Source organism: Marmota monax, unplaced genomic scaffold (genome assembly GCF_021218885.2).
Source record: "Marmota monax isolate L192 unplaced genomic scaffold, Marmota_monax_Labrador192_F-V1.1 WCK01_AAM20220418_F8-fsc00234, whole genome shotgun sequence".
Classification (NCBI taxonomy): Eukaryota; Metazoa; Chordata; class Mammalia; order Rodentia; family Sciuridae; genus Marmota; species Marmota monax.
The window spans coordinates 1,713,190-1,727,371 of record NW_026692493.1 but is presented as its reverse complement, the minus strand read 5'-3'; the positions used below and the strand labels follow the sequence as shown (position 1 = coordinate 1,727,371).

At 55.8% G+C, this 14,182-nt stretch overlaps 1 protein-coding gene across 1 annotated transcript in view; it reads right to left on the bottom strand.

The window, feature by feature from the left end:
• Positions 1-5,677: 5,677 nt before the first annotated feature.
• Positions 5,678-14,182, bottom strand: part of Mov10l1 (Mov10 like RISC complex RNA helicase 1) — a 62,857-nt gene continuing 54,352 nt past the window's right edge. The window contains exons 23-26 of the mRNA XM_058579097.1: positions 11,570-11,719; positions 7,180-7,287; positions 6,483-6,620; positions 5,678-6,356 (exon numbers count right to left, since the gene is read on the bottom strand). Of these exons, the coding sequence (XP_058435080.1) occupies positions 6,261-6,356; positions 6,483-6,620; positions 7,180-7,287; positions 11,570-11,719 (492 nt within the window). The 3' untranslated portion in view covers positions 5,678-6,260. The remainder of the gene's footprint in view (positions 6,357-6,482; positions 6,621-7,179; positions 7,288-11,569; positions 11,720-14,182) is intronic.

Sequence of the window (14,182 nt, the reverse complement as noted above, 5' to 3'; positions counted from 1 at the left end):
GGCGCGGGCGGGGGCGCGCGGGCGGAGGCGGGGGACGCGCGCTGGGCTGCACCGTTGCGCCGCGGGCCCCCGGGGTCGGGTCGCGCCCGGCTCCGCGTCGGGCCACCTCGGCTCTCCAGCTCCCAGCCCGGAGCCGGTCCGGCCTGGTTTGCGGGCACCGGCGGGGAGGCCGGGCCTCCGCTTCCCCTGCTGGCGCCAGCACGCGGACACTATGGGGCGCCCTCCCCAGCGTCTTCCCTCTCGCACGACCCTCCACTGCAGCAGCCATCGCCCCCAACTCCAGGCCTCCGGGTCCACGGCGGTGGTCCGACGTCACCCGGTGCAGGTCCCCTGGCTCCTCAGCCCCGCACCTCCGCCCCACCGCGCCATCGGCTGTCGCCAGTGCTCTGGGGCTTCCTTGCCACCTCTCTGACCCTCATCCGACATCTGGAGCCATCCAGGCCCGCTGCTCCCTCGGGAGCGACTGACTGCAGGCCCATTTGTGGGTTTAGCCTCGGGCCCCGGGGCCGCCTGCAGGACTCTCTGGCTCAGGTCTTCCGCTGCTGCCCCCTCCCTCAGTATTTGTAAGTGTAGTGTGCCTGGGGTTTCCACGTCCTGCAGAAATCCATCCAGTAGGTGCCTCCCGAGCCCCAGCATTCGTGAGCACACCGGTAGCCGGCCCACCCCCGGGGATGTTCTGGAGGGGATGTGCGGTGCCCAGCCTGTTCCCACCCTCTCCCAGCCTGGCCAGTTTCTGGACCTTCGACCCTCTCTGCCCCCCAAACCCTGACCTCTGAAGGATGTGCTCTGGCTTCTGAAGATTCTGCTTTCTCCATGCTGAGTCAGCTGCTTCTAAGACCCTCCCCCAGGTACCCCAGACTCCCCGGCACAGTCACCTAAAGTCCTCTGAGGACTCCCAGGGTGGGGCTGCCACACTTCCTAGCATCTACTCCCAGGTGCAGGGTGTGGGTCTTCAGTGCTGTCATTAGTCCTCTCCTGGTTACTGGGGCAGTCCTCACTTGGGCTGCTCAAAGCTGACGGTGCCTCTGAACTCCCTCTTTCCCTGGCAGTTTGCAGTTCTTCCCTTTCCATACATGCCCTTTGTTACCAGCTGTGGACCTCTCCATGTCCTTCTGTCTGTTGGCCTTATCATCCGTGGGGTCTGAATGGAGATCCTTAATTTTGATGGAGTCAAAACCATCTTTTTTTTTTTTTTTTTTTTTTTAAATAAGGCTTGTAGTTTGGGATTTTCTTTCTGATGTCACAAAGGTATCTGGTGTCTGTCCAGGGGAGTGATAGTGTTTCAGTCATTCAGTGACTTCAGAGAGAATAAGTATTAGAAAACAACCTTGCATTTTGAGGCAAATCAGTTCAGTTGAAGTAGTTTGTAATTTGGAGATTTTTAGATGATTCTACCATAAAATTTCAATCCAAAAAATCCCACGGAATATGTTACCAATTTGACATAAATCTTTAGCTGGAAGAGTACTTTCATGTAGGAGTGCAGCTTAGTTTTCCACAAAATGAGCTAGTTTTCTCAATGCCAAGGAAGCAAGCACCCTCTCGCAGGTCCCTTTCTCAGGCATTGGCCATGCATCCTAGATGGGTCTCTGTGTTCTTGGTCCATGTGCCTGGCCCTGTACCTCTGTTTGTATAATGATGGCTTGGTAGTATACCTTAATCTGCCGTGGGCAGGTATCTCCATTGTTCTTTTTTAATGTTGATGTGGGTATGCACAGACTTTATTTTTCATATGTATTTTAGAATGATCTAGTCAAGTTTTTGAAAAATCTAGCTGGAACAATGAAATTGTCTTGAATGTATAGATTGAGGAAAATTGAAATATGTACTGTCATACTATCCATGAACATAGTACATCTCTTGCTTTATTTTGATCTATCATGTAATAGAATCAAAATGCTTCCTACATGAAGGTCTAACTGCATTAGTTCATCAGGTCATTTCCTAGATCATGCACTTTTTATCTATAAAAGGCATCCTATTCTTTTAAATATTTTTTGGTTTTAGGTGGACACAATATCTTTATTTTTATGTGGTGCTGAGAATCGAACCCAGTGCCTCACGCATGCCAGGCAAGCGTGCTACCACTTGAGCCACACCCTCAGCACAAAAGGCATCCTATTTCTGTTATGCATCTTGGTTGATGATTCTGGCATAAGGGAGGCTGCTGATTTCCAGAGGAACTCTGATCTGGCATGCCAGCTGCAGAGTGGATGAAGTTGTTTTGGCCTAGAGCAGCATCCAGAGCATAATAGATGCTCAGTAAAAACTAATGGTAAGGGGCTGGGGATGTGGCTCAAGCGGTAGCGCGCTCGCCTGGCATGCGTGCGGCCCGGGTTCGATCCTCAGCTCCACATACAAACAAAGATGTTGTGTCCGCCGAGAACTAAAAACTAAATATTAAAAAATTCTCTCTCTTCTTAAAAAGAAAAAAAAAAGCAATATTAAAAAAAAAAAAAAAACTAATGGTAAATGTGTGGATGGGGTCCTGTGTCCCTAAGAGTTGCTGGATGGTTACTATCTTGACATCTAGCAGAGGAAGCATGGAATCCTGGGAAAGGGGCACCTGGCCAAACTGGAACTTGGGCCTCAAGCTCTCTGTCTTTGCCACCCACTGCTATAGCCACCTTGAAGCCTCATCCCCAGAGAGGGGCCTAGGTGGGAGTGGGGTAGGAGCCAGAGCCAAGGTCCTTGATGGCACCCTGGTTAGGGGCTCAGATCCTGCAGGGACCCCTGGTGCCCAGCCTCTCCGCTTTGTGGTCCTCCCAGGAGAAGGCATGAGGGAGTGGAGAGTGGGGTCCATGTCTGCATCTCACACTAAGGCAGCCCAGACTGCAGGGTGCTCTCCCCAGATCCTATCTGCGGAAGGAACTGCACTGGGGAGCAGCGCGTCCCTTCTCTTGGGGATATGTCAACATGTGGCGTTGCCCAGCCGGTTCCTGACTGGTGGAGGGAAGAGTACTACAGCAACATATGCATCCCATCTCTGATTTAGGTGAAGAGGGTTTCTCAGCTCTGCTCTCCATGAGGATGGAAGATGGGAAAGCAATGTCAGGGCAGCCCGTTTCACTGCAGCCCTACACAACACCCTCCATGAGGTCATGAGTGCTTGCCAAGAAGCCCCTGCAGACCACTGAGGCTCTGCTTCCAGTGCACCTTCACCTGCATGTTCAGTTCCTGGTGAAACATGGCAACGTGTGTCCTTTTGACTGTGTATTTAGAATTAATTCTAAGGATGATCCAGATGAAATTCTTGTTTACCATGCTCAGCCGCAGGCTTTCACACATTATGCCAATGACGTTCTCAGTGTATGTGTATGTTGTCTCCAAAAAGCAGGAGAGGTGAGCTAAGACATGGGCAGGAAAGGCCAGGCCAGGCCCCCAGGTTTTCAATGGTGAACAGCACAGGGCAATTCCAGCCCTCCCCTGTGAACCCCAGGGCGGCTGGGGGTTCTGTCCCCACTGTGGAATTCTGTCCACTCTCTGGATAGGCAGCCAGGTGCCGAGCAGGGGAGGGGTGGTGAGCAGCACTCCACCCTTCAAGCTTCTGTCTCAGGCCACGTGCCTTCTACTCTGGCCCCACTGGCTGAACCCTCACCTGTTCACACCCCTGTGGCTGTGGGCAGTGGGTCTGAGCTCCCACTCCATGCTCAGGAGAGCAGGAAGGTGTGTGGTGCACAGCTGTCCAGCATGTTTTGCACTAGGACAAGCTGTGGGACTTGGCTAGGGCCTGCGTTCAAGGAGCTGCCGCAGACGGCTGGCCAGCATCCCATGGGTGATGGCGGCATTTTGATTCCTCTGCTGAGGCTGGCGAACCACTGACTCTTCTGCCTTAAGATGGCAATACTTAAACCATGTGCTGGGAAGGACACCAACAGTTTTTAAAAATGAAAAAAACATTTCAGCTAACTTAAAGAACAAGCAGGGAGATGCTGTTTTAAAGTTTCCTTGGGGATCTCCAGGTGCAGATCTTAACACCCCCGTGTTGGCCCAGGCAGCCTGCTTCCCTCCCTGCCACCTGTCCCAGGGCTCCCACCCACTCTGTCCTGCCCTCAACACAGGGCACCAAGTCCTCGCAGGGACTCCCACCTTCCTGGTGCTGGTCTCCCCTGTCTGCGGGACGCCCCCTGCTCTTGGGCCACGGGTCTTCTGGAGCTGTGGTCCCACAAGGCCTGGCCTTTTTCCTGTACCGTAATATCCAGGTGAAATCACAGCAGGTGTAGGTGAAGCCCTGGCTGTGTGGATGATTCTGGGGTGGAGGGTGAGGGGTGGTGCTGGGCACTGCCCCTGGGGAGGAGGTGCTAGAGCCCACAGGCCCAGGACTGACCTTAGCTCAGTGCTTGGTGGTGGAAGGACAGAGGCTGGTTCCATCACTGATGACACGGGACCATGATCCATCTCACGTGCCCAGCTTTTGTGGGACAGACTGGTCACCTCTAAGTGTCAGGCCTGGGCCTGCTCCTGCCCTCACTTGCTCACATGCCAGCCAACACTGAAGACCTCCTGGGTGGCTGTGTGTGACTCATGTTGACAGGGTGCAAGGAAAGTCAGGGGCCATGAAGCCCAGAAGAGCCTGTAGGGAGCAGCTGAGCGGCTGCAGATAGAGGGCGGGGCATAGGAAGGCCCCGAGGCAGGTGTGCAGAGGCTGGGCGCTGCCCCTGGGGTGGACAGGGCTGGCTGCTGAGTGGAGGAGGTGCAGGACTGGGCAGAACCACCTGGCTGGTCTGATCTGCCCTCAGTTCTATCTGGAGTTAAGTGTCTCCCCAAAGGTTCTCTGTTCTCCACCTGGGGAGGACACCTTGCCCATGCTGGTCCCTGGGGTGGGAGGCCTCAGCCATTTCCTCAGTGGGGCTCATCCCTTGGGCCTTCTGGCCTAAGTGCTCCACCTGGGCAAGGCCAGTCCCTGTGGGGAGGACACAGTGGGATGGGTGCAGGCTTGTAGGACGTGAGTCTTTCGAGGGCACCACACCAGCCTCTTCCCGCTGCCCCAGGACCTGGGCGGGGCAGTCCTGTGAAGGGAGGGTGCTGCAGGACTGGCAGGGCAGGAGGGACCCGCCAGCCAGCCAGACTCCCACTTGCTCACACAGCACCGGCCTGGCACTGCTTCCTCCTGGACCTGGAGAGCGCTCATCTCCAAGGGCTGCAAACTCAGCAACAGTCCCCAGGGTGGGCGGAGGTGGCTGTGGCAGAGCTGGCATGGGGCACGACTGTGCTGGCCTCTTGTTGGCCAGGGCACGAGGACTCAGTGACCTGCTGATTCTGCACTCAGTGCCTCTGGAGTAAAGGCCCACAGGCCCAGCACGGCCCGCCAGGGAGCCCGCCCACCCATGAAGGTGCTGAGGGAGCCTGGTGTCCATGTGGCACAGGGACCAAAAAGCTCTTGGCTAGCAGGACAGGCAGAGGCCCCAGCACAGGCCTGCCTGCTGAGCCTTCCAGAAGTATTGGGTCTTGGACAGGCCTGAATGCTGCTGCCACCTCCCCTCAACCCCAGGCAGAGCCCCACAGACCCCGGGGGCTTTGCATGCTTTGAGGAGAGCTGGTGGCTGGCCTGCTGCCCGGCACATGTCTGGATCAGGATGGAGATGCTGGGGTCAGCTCCAAAGACTGCAGTCAGTGGCAGGCAGAGGCCTCGTGAGACTGTCATCAATGATGGGCACATTTTCAGGTGCACAGGAGGTTAGGGGTCACCAAAGTATTTATTGGGGGGGGTAGCCGCAGTGACTGCCAAATGGCAGGAACATGCTGGTGTGTGCCAAGGTCAGCAGCCAGCGCAGGATCAGCTGCTGCCCACACCAATGCCCACGGCTGCAAGACAAGGGGCCACAGGATTTGCAGGACAGGCAGAAACAGGAACACGGGCAGGCAGGGTCTCAGGCCCATAGCATGAGGTGCACAGTCCCCTGCACACAGGCTGCTGTGCTTCCAGTGGGCCCGGCTCCTCTGTTGGCAGATGCTGGCACTGGGGGCTGGACCCACCTCCTCTAGGCACAGCTGCAGGGAGGAGCAGCATGTGGATCTGGCTCCACCTGCCCCCTTCCCCAGGGTTCTTACCAGGTGCTTTGTTTATCCCTGTGTGTGTGAGGGGAGGCTGATGCCAGCCCTGAATGATCAGGACAGAGTGGCTCCTGCAGTCCAGGGGCTGCAGAGAGCCTGGGAAGCAGTGTGGCAGGCATGGGTGTGGGGTTCCTGAGTGAGGGCCAGCAGAGGAGGGGCCGGGCCATCCTAAAGCCAGCCCAGCCTTTAGGAAGCAGCAGGAACACTCACTTCTGCAAAGCCTGCAGCTCGGGAGGCAGATCACAGCCGGTGTACACACCATTGGTAACGCTGTATTCCAACAAGGCACCAAAGCAGGGGTCCTGTTGAATACGAGGGAGCCTTGTCTCCTGTGCCCCACACACATCCCTCACCTCAGCGGCCACTTCTGGGTGGCCTGGCCCTTCCCCAAAGCCCTCCTCCCTCAGTCCCCTGTCTTGCATACTCACTCTGACTAGCACATGCGGGTTTCCCAGCACAATCAGCAAGGCTTTGGGTCTGGTGATTGCAACATTGAACCTTTTTGAGTTGGACAGAAAACCCAAAAAATAGCGATCATCTTCAAATCTGTCTTCATTTGACCGCACCTGAAAAACACAAAAGAGGAATAAAAAATGGCATTGTACACTTTTTGTTCTTGTTTTTGCATGGAAAACTCTTGCCCCATGCAGACGTGTAGGAAGGGGTACTAGCAGGAGTCTGTACCGTTTGGGAAGAAGCAGGGAACATGGCCACACAGCCGACAGGGACCCCACGTGGCAGGGTTTAGGTGGCTCCTAATCTCTTTGTTGTATCTGAACTTTCACCTTGTCTGCAATTAACATGTACTCTTCAATAAAGTTAATGTAAAAGTAACGCGTGGGGCCTTGAGTCCGACCTGGCTCCGCAGGCGGCAGTGCTGCAGAAGCTGCCATGGTGGGGCTCCTTTTCAGCTGCCTCTTTCTGCCTCCTGGGGGCTTCCCTTTACTTCTGGCCCTGACCTCTGGGTCTGCTGAAGAACTTCCGTAGTCAGCACCTGCGGTGCACCTGGGCCTGGAAGGCCTCGCCTTGCACTTTGCCTAGGGCAGGCATCCAGCTCTGCCGCTTTAGACCCCAGGGTTCTCAGCCCCCACAACAGCGAGGTGGCTGCAAGACAGCGATACCTACCGTTGAAATCACAATGACCAAATATTCTTGCCCTTGAAATTCCTCTACTGATCCAACCTTTATGTCCATCAAATCAACATTTCGCAGAAGAATTTTTATTTTCTCCACCTTTAAAAGAGGTTGAAATGTTAAAGATAACCCTGTACAAATCCGATCAGTTCTTTCTCATCTTGGTGTACAGCAATGGCAGCCCACGTGCAGTGCTGCTTTCAGTCACGCACCACATCTACTTCAGTCTAACTCAGTGGGATAAGCTGCTCGTCAGGAGGGCTCAGCTCCTTGGGGAACACCTGCCCTCTCCCAGGAGCAGGGGTTAAGAAATGAGAGGTGCACTGCTGCTCACAGGTGGGCTGTGCACCACGATGGCAGCAGGCCCCAAGAACTCTGCTGGGCCCCTTCTGGGGGACTGCACACCCCGTGGGGCTGAGCTCCAGCAAGTGTGACCACCGAGGAGAGCACAGGAGGTGAGCGAGGCAGGAAGCAGCCACCTAACTCAGGGACAGCGCTGCTCGGGCAGGAGGAGCTGCTGAGGTGCCAGGGGCTGCAGTGGGATGACACCCGTGGAGAGCCGGCGTGTGGTGAGGAGTGAGCTCAGCTGGACCTCTGGAGAGCAGAGTGGGCAACAGATAAGACCAACACAGCCAGGAGGCGGTGGGTGGATGGAGGCCTGAGGGACAGCATACGCCCACAGACTGAAGGCCACGAGCGAGTGCATGTGCAACCATGCAAGAATCAGAAACACCCCAACCAAGAGCAAAGCCAGGTGCAGCTGGATGAGACCCCTAACTCAGCCCCCAAGGGCAGAGCCCAGAACAATGTGGAAAGACGTGCTGCTGGGAGAACTAGACACAGCTCCATGTAGATGGGCATCACATGGAGCAACTGCCCAGGCAACAGTGAATCCAGGGCCGTGAGCAGAGAGAGGTTCTCAATGCACTGCCCTTTCAAGGAGGCCCCCATGCCCACCCCTAGGCAGTCCCAGCAGCATGTGCCTTGGAGAGGGAGGCCCTCAGCACCCGTTGTCACCCAGCCAGGTCACCTCAGAGCATGTGGCCTCTGTGTCCCCTGCAAGCCATGCCTACACCCAGCCTTAGGGAAGGGGGTGAGGAGACGTGCAGGGCAAAGGCTGCGAAGATGCGAGAGGGCAGCACGGCCCCCCGACTGGCTGCACCTCAGACACCAACAGGGGATGCTCGCGCCTGTGCCCAGATTGGCCGACCCAGGCCTAGCCTGCCTGCCAGTCCCAGGCTGAGAGGGTGGCAGAGCCCAGCAGCACAGCAGACAGTGTGGGGGGCAATGGGACCTGCAGGAGGAGCGGCCAGTGGAGGCAGGGGCTCTGAAGGCTGGCCAGGGCTGTGCTGGATCAGGGTTGGGAGTAGGGAGGCTGCAGAAGCTGCCTGCAACCGTTCTCAGCCAACTAGCCACCTGCTGCCAGCAGGTGCCACCTTCACTGACGACCTCGCTGTTCCTGCCAGAGCAATGACTCACCCTCTCCATAGCTCAGGGCTCCCAGGCCCACATGTGCCAGACTGTGTGTGGAATATGGTAGAGGGTGGACTCTCACTGGTCCCCAAGAGAAATCAGTTGAGTGGACAGACCCTGAAGCAGGCAACTAGCCGAGCTGGCTGTGCAGAGACTAGGGCAGCGTGGAAGCCCTGGGAGCTTCACCTGGCTCAGGGCCAGCGTGGCTCAAGGACCCGTGCCTGAGCGCAGCCACAAGGACGGGCCTAAGCTTTTGGACCAGCCTGGTGTCACATGGGCTGGTTCTCCTGGGCCTTGCTGGTGTGCCTGAGGGCTCCAGGTCAGGACGTGGCAGGCAGGATGGCGATAGCCAGGTGCGCCCAAAGCAGCCATGTAGCTGGAAAAAACTGACACACCTCTGGGAGCTCTGGAGACCAGAGGCGCACAACCCAAGAGGTGCTGAGGCCTGAAGCACCGCACGTGGGTGAAGACAGCGGTGCTCTGCTCTGGGGTGAGGCCAGGCCTAGTGGGACTAGTGCAGAGTGACCTCAGAGAAGGGCTGAGCCCCACCCCGTGAGGTGAGGCTGGATGAGCCTCTCCTTGCTGAAGCTGTGAGGCCAGGAGACCCTCCACCAGCAGGGGGCAGTCTTACCTGCTCCTGGTGGTAAGCACAACTGCTGCCCACTGCCGGGCAACACCGGCCAACCGCCAAGCTGTGTGACCTCAGCTCAAGCAGAACAAAACAAAACCTCAACAAGGACAGGACCAGCTGAGTGCAGGCAGCCACGACACAAAGGAGCCAGCAAAAGCACAACATGGATCACCACCCGTGGGAATCAGGACCCAGAGCTGTAACGTTTTCTTTACTTTTTTTTTTTTTTTTTGGTACTGGGGATTGAACTCAGGGGCACTCGACCACTGAGCCACATCCCAGCCCTGTTGTGTGTTTTATTTAGAGACAGGGTCTCACTGAGTTGCTTAGCACCTCGCCGTTGCTGAGGCTGGCTTTGAACGCGCGATCATCCTGCCTCAGCCTCCCGAGCCACTGGGATTACAGGCGTGCACCGCTGCTCCTGGCTTCCAAACTTGTAAAATTTTCTAAAATTCCATTTTCAACAAAGAATTATAAGACATGCAAAGAATCTAAGTATGTGACCCGCACTCGAGAAGAAATGCATAGCAGGAACTGGGAGTATCCCCAGGTGATGGCTTAGCAGAACCACGGGTCCAGGGAACTACAGGAGACCATGCTAAAAACCTTCAGGCAAGCATGAGGACTGCGGTAAGTCCCAGCAAGAACAGCAACTGTCACAGGACCAGCCACACACGCCTCAGGCTGAGAACTGTGATTCCCGAGCCCACAAGCCCTGGAAGGGGTCACATCAGATCACAGACAGCCAAGAAGCTCCACAAACCCCAAGCAGGACAAATACCCAGGGATCCATAGCCAGCAAGAAGGACGTGTCCACACAGAGGACCGTGGTCCTGTGCCTGCAGGGATGGCAGGGAAGGACGATGTCCATGCACAGGACCAGGGGCTCCACCCCAAGGGACTCAGGCAGCCAGGGCTGGCATCTTCAGCATTCCCAACTGCAGGCTTCTTACATTTACCACGACTTAAAAACAAACAAACAAACAGAAACAGAGAAAGCAGCAAAAGAAGTCAAGTGAGAAGGACCGTCTGGTCACTGGCCGGGAAAGGCCCAATGTGAAGAATTCACGTCAGGAGTCATCAGGAGCTCACCAATGCCTGAACTCGGCCCAGTGGACACGCCGAGCCGCGAGCAGGCCACCCAGCCCAGCCCTGAGGGAAGGCTGCCTGGGCTCCTCCACAGAGGCTTACCTGCTCCAGCCTTCACGGCCGCTGCCGCTGGAGCGCCAGGCACTCGGTTCAACCTCAGGCACAGAAGAGACACGGCCTGGCCAAAGGGCTCCGTGCAGGGCACACACCAAGGGCATGCCCTCTGACCTTCACCTATGTGGCCGGCCGCTGCCTGCCTCTCCGGGGCTTCTTCCCCAGGCCTGGGCGGCTTGTACCCCCCAGGAGCAAGCGCTCAGTGACTGAAACTCCACCACGGCTCCAGGCCAGGCAGGGGTGCAGGGGCCTGTTGTGCAACTCAGGAGAGCCTGACTGGGATGAGGCTTAGATGTGAGGTGATGCACAGAGTCTAGGGGTGAAGAGATCATTTTACCAGAGGACACCCTCAGCAGTGCACTGATCCACTTGAGTGGATTAACTGGGTGGTGACTGGAGGGTCATTGAGGATGTGGGACACAGCGGGCATGGCTTTGGGAATTATACTTTGTCCCTGGTGAGCACAGCTCTCTCTGCTTCCTGGCTATCAGGTCCCAAGCTGCTTCCCTCCGCCACACCCTTCCTCCATGGCGTGCTGCCTCACCGTGGGCCCAGAACTGCGGAGTCAGCCAGCTATGGACTGAACCTCTGAAACTGTGAGCCCCAAATAAACTATTAATTATTTTTGTCAAGTCATTTGTCACAGTGATGTAAAATGCTAACCACAACACAGGGTAATGCCACCCACCATCCTGTACCTAGGTGGAAGAGCCACACGGAACAAGCACAGTCCCCTCCAAGGATGACACACCACCCCTTTTGAGAAACACCGGTTGACGGTGGGGTTGGCGAGCTTCTCCTTAAAGGGCCAAATATCCAGGGTATTCCACAGATTCTTATGCAAAGTTTTATGATGTAACCATTTAGAAACAGAAGCAAGCTCAGCTCTGCAGAGCAGGGATGGCTGGGGGAAGCAGTTTGCAGACTTCCCTCCAGAGCACTCGAACGTGGTCCTGCTTCTCTAAAAACCTGCTGCTGTTCACAATGAGTTTGTTTCTGCCTTCTACAGACTCCACAAAATGGGGAACCTGGGCCCCAGTGACTGTAGAACAAGGGACATCCCTGCAGGCACACCTGTTTCCGGTAGGGCGTGATGACACCGATGTCCCTGGCAGACACCTGGCTGGAGACACTCCGGGCCAGCAGGCAGCAGTAGCGCATGACCTGGACAGCCTCGGCGGGGTTGAACCATGACGGGCTTCTTCCTTCCCGTGCCTCACTGCCCTGAGGTAACGAGGAGAGAAGACTTCATTGACTCAGTGACGATCATCCCGGGCCCACGGTCAAGGATCGGGATCCCTGATGTTATAAAATACACACTGAATTGACAGAGAGAAAGTCCCTCTTTCAGGTGCTAGGGCTGGGCCTCAGTGGTAGAGCGCTTGCCTAGCACTTGGGAGGTCCTGGGCTGGATCCTCAGCACCACATAAGCAGCAACAACAACTAAAATAAAGGTCACATTCTTAAAAAAAAGAAAAAGAAAAGAAAGTCCCTCTTTCATGCAGGGCTTACAGTCTAGGAGGGCAAGTGTTAAACAGTCATGCAATCACAACACGCCGTGCAACCTGCCTCAGGGCTGACGGGTGGAAGGCCAGGGCAGAATTCCTTCAGGGAGCTCCACTGAGGACAGGATGGGCAGTCGCTGTCAAGGAGCAGGCTGAGCTGGAGGCCACGCAGGGCCTGACACAGAAGGGTTCATGGCCCACAAGGGGAAAGGCCATGTGCCCAAAGCCTGGGAGCCATGTGCAGCGGACAGCGTGGCCTGACAGGAACCAGCCAGCTGCGGCCAGTTGCACAGACCCGGCAGTCCACCAAGAGCTAGGTGCTCGCGTCCTGCCCACTCCAGCCAGCCCCTGGCTACAGGGAGGGCAGCTGTCACTCTCTGGATCATTCCCAGGAGAGAACAGATGACATTTCTCAACTTGAGAAACTCTTCCTTGAAGCATGAAGGATGCACTGCTCTAGGGACAAACAGACCAAGACACAGGATGCTCATAAGTGAGTCTCACACACATAGTTCAATGTCCTTAGCAAGGGTACCAAGGCCACCAGGAGGACAGTCTTCCCAGCAGATGACTCAGACTGGATGCGCACCTGCGAGAGAGCAAAGCTGGGCCTGATCTGGGCCCGTGTGGACGCTAACTAAAGATGGACAAGAGACTGAACAAGACCAGGTCTGCAGGCACTTACAAGAGAACACAGAGGAAGCTCCCCAGCATTGTAGTTGGTGGCGACATCCTGGACGTGATGCTGAAGCACAGGAAGCAACATAAAACACCAGAAAAATGGATGACCTCAAAACTAAACTTACTCATCAGAGAACAATCCTGAGTGCAGAGACAGTCTGGGACAGGAGAAAATGTCCCCAATACGTTCAGAACTCATGCCACTCAACGACAAAACCCACAACCAAGTAAGCGCATGCGAAGGACCTGCTATTTCTCCACAGAAGACAAAGGGAAGGACAAGCTGCCCAACATCCCCAATCCCTAGGGAGATGCAAACCAAAACCACCCTGTGCTGGGCATGTGGCCACAGCCCTGATCCCAGTTACCTGGGAGGTGGAGGCAGGAGGAATTTGAGGCCAGCCTGAGGAGCTTAGCAAAACTTGTCTCCCTGGGGAAACAGCTGGGTGGCAGAGCAGTTGCCTAGCACGTGGGAGGCCCTGGGTTTTCCGTTCCCAGTACTGCAAAACACACTAAAAAAATCCTACCCCATGGCCACAGAATGATACTATTAAAAAACAAAAGGGAAAACACTGTTGGTGAGAATACGGGGAAAAGAGAACTCTTGTGCGCTGCTGGTACAGATGTAAAGTGGTTCAAGAGATGGAGAGAGGGGCTGGGGATGTGGCTCAAGTGGTAGCGCGCTCGCCTGGCATGCGTGCGGCCCGGGTTCGATCCTCAGCACCACATACAAACAAAGATGTTGTGTCCACCGAAAAATAAATAAATAAATATTTAAAAAAAAAAAAAAAAAAAAAAAAAAAAAAAAAAAAAGAGATGGAGAGAAAGGAGCCCGGACAGCGCAGCTGCTGTGGAGAGCAGGAAAGGCCCACAGAATCCAGAGCCTCCACACTCTCCACGTTCACAGCAGCACTTCTGAGTTTCCATTCTTAGTCTTTTAAAAACTAGTAGCAAGTGTCCAGAGCTTAAGCGTCCACTGATGGACAGGGGGGTGAACAAAATGCAGTGGGCCACAGCAGCGGGTGCTTCGAGGGCAAGCTGGGGAAGGTGCCCTGGGGGCTTGGCACTGAGCCACGCCCCCGGCTCCTGTTCTTACTTTGACAGGGACTCCCTAAGTTGCCAAGGCCCCCTGGGACCTGCGATCCGATCCTTAGCTTCCGAGTCCCTGGGGTGAGTCGCTGGGGTGAGAGGCGCGCGGGCTCCCGTGTTCAGCCCTTAAAAGGAAGGGAATTCTGACACCCACGCCAGGACCTGGATGAACCCAGAGGACACCAGCTTAGTGGCAGAGCCAAGACTGCCATTTTTCCCAGAGGTCCCACGGGTGACGGACACTCACTCCTAAGTGAGTCTCACACACACAGTTCTGCATCTCCTCCCAGTTGTCCTGCAGGAAGCAGGAAAGGAGGGGCAGGGTGCCGCGTTCACTGGGGAGCATTTGGGTTAGCAAGATGACAAGGCTCTGGGACGCTGGGTACAGAGCAAGACACGCATACTAACAGCG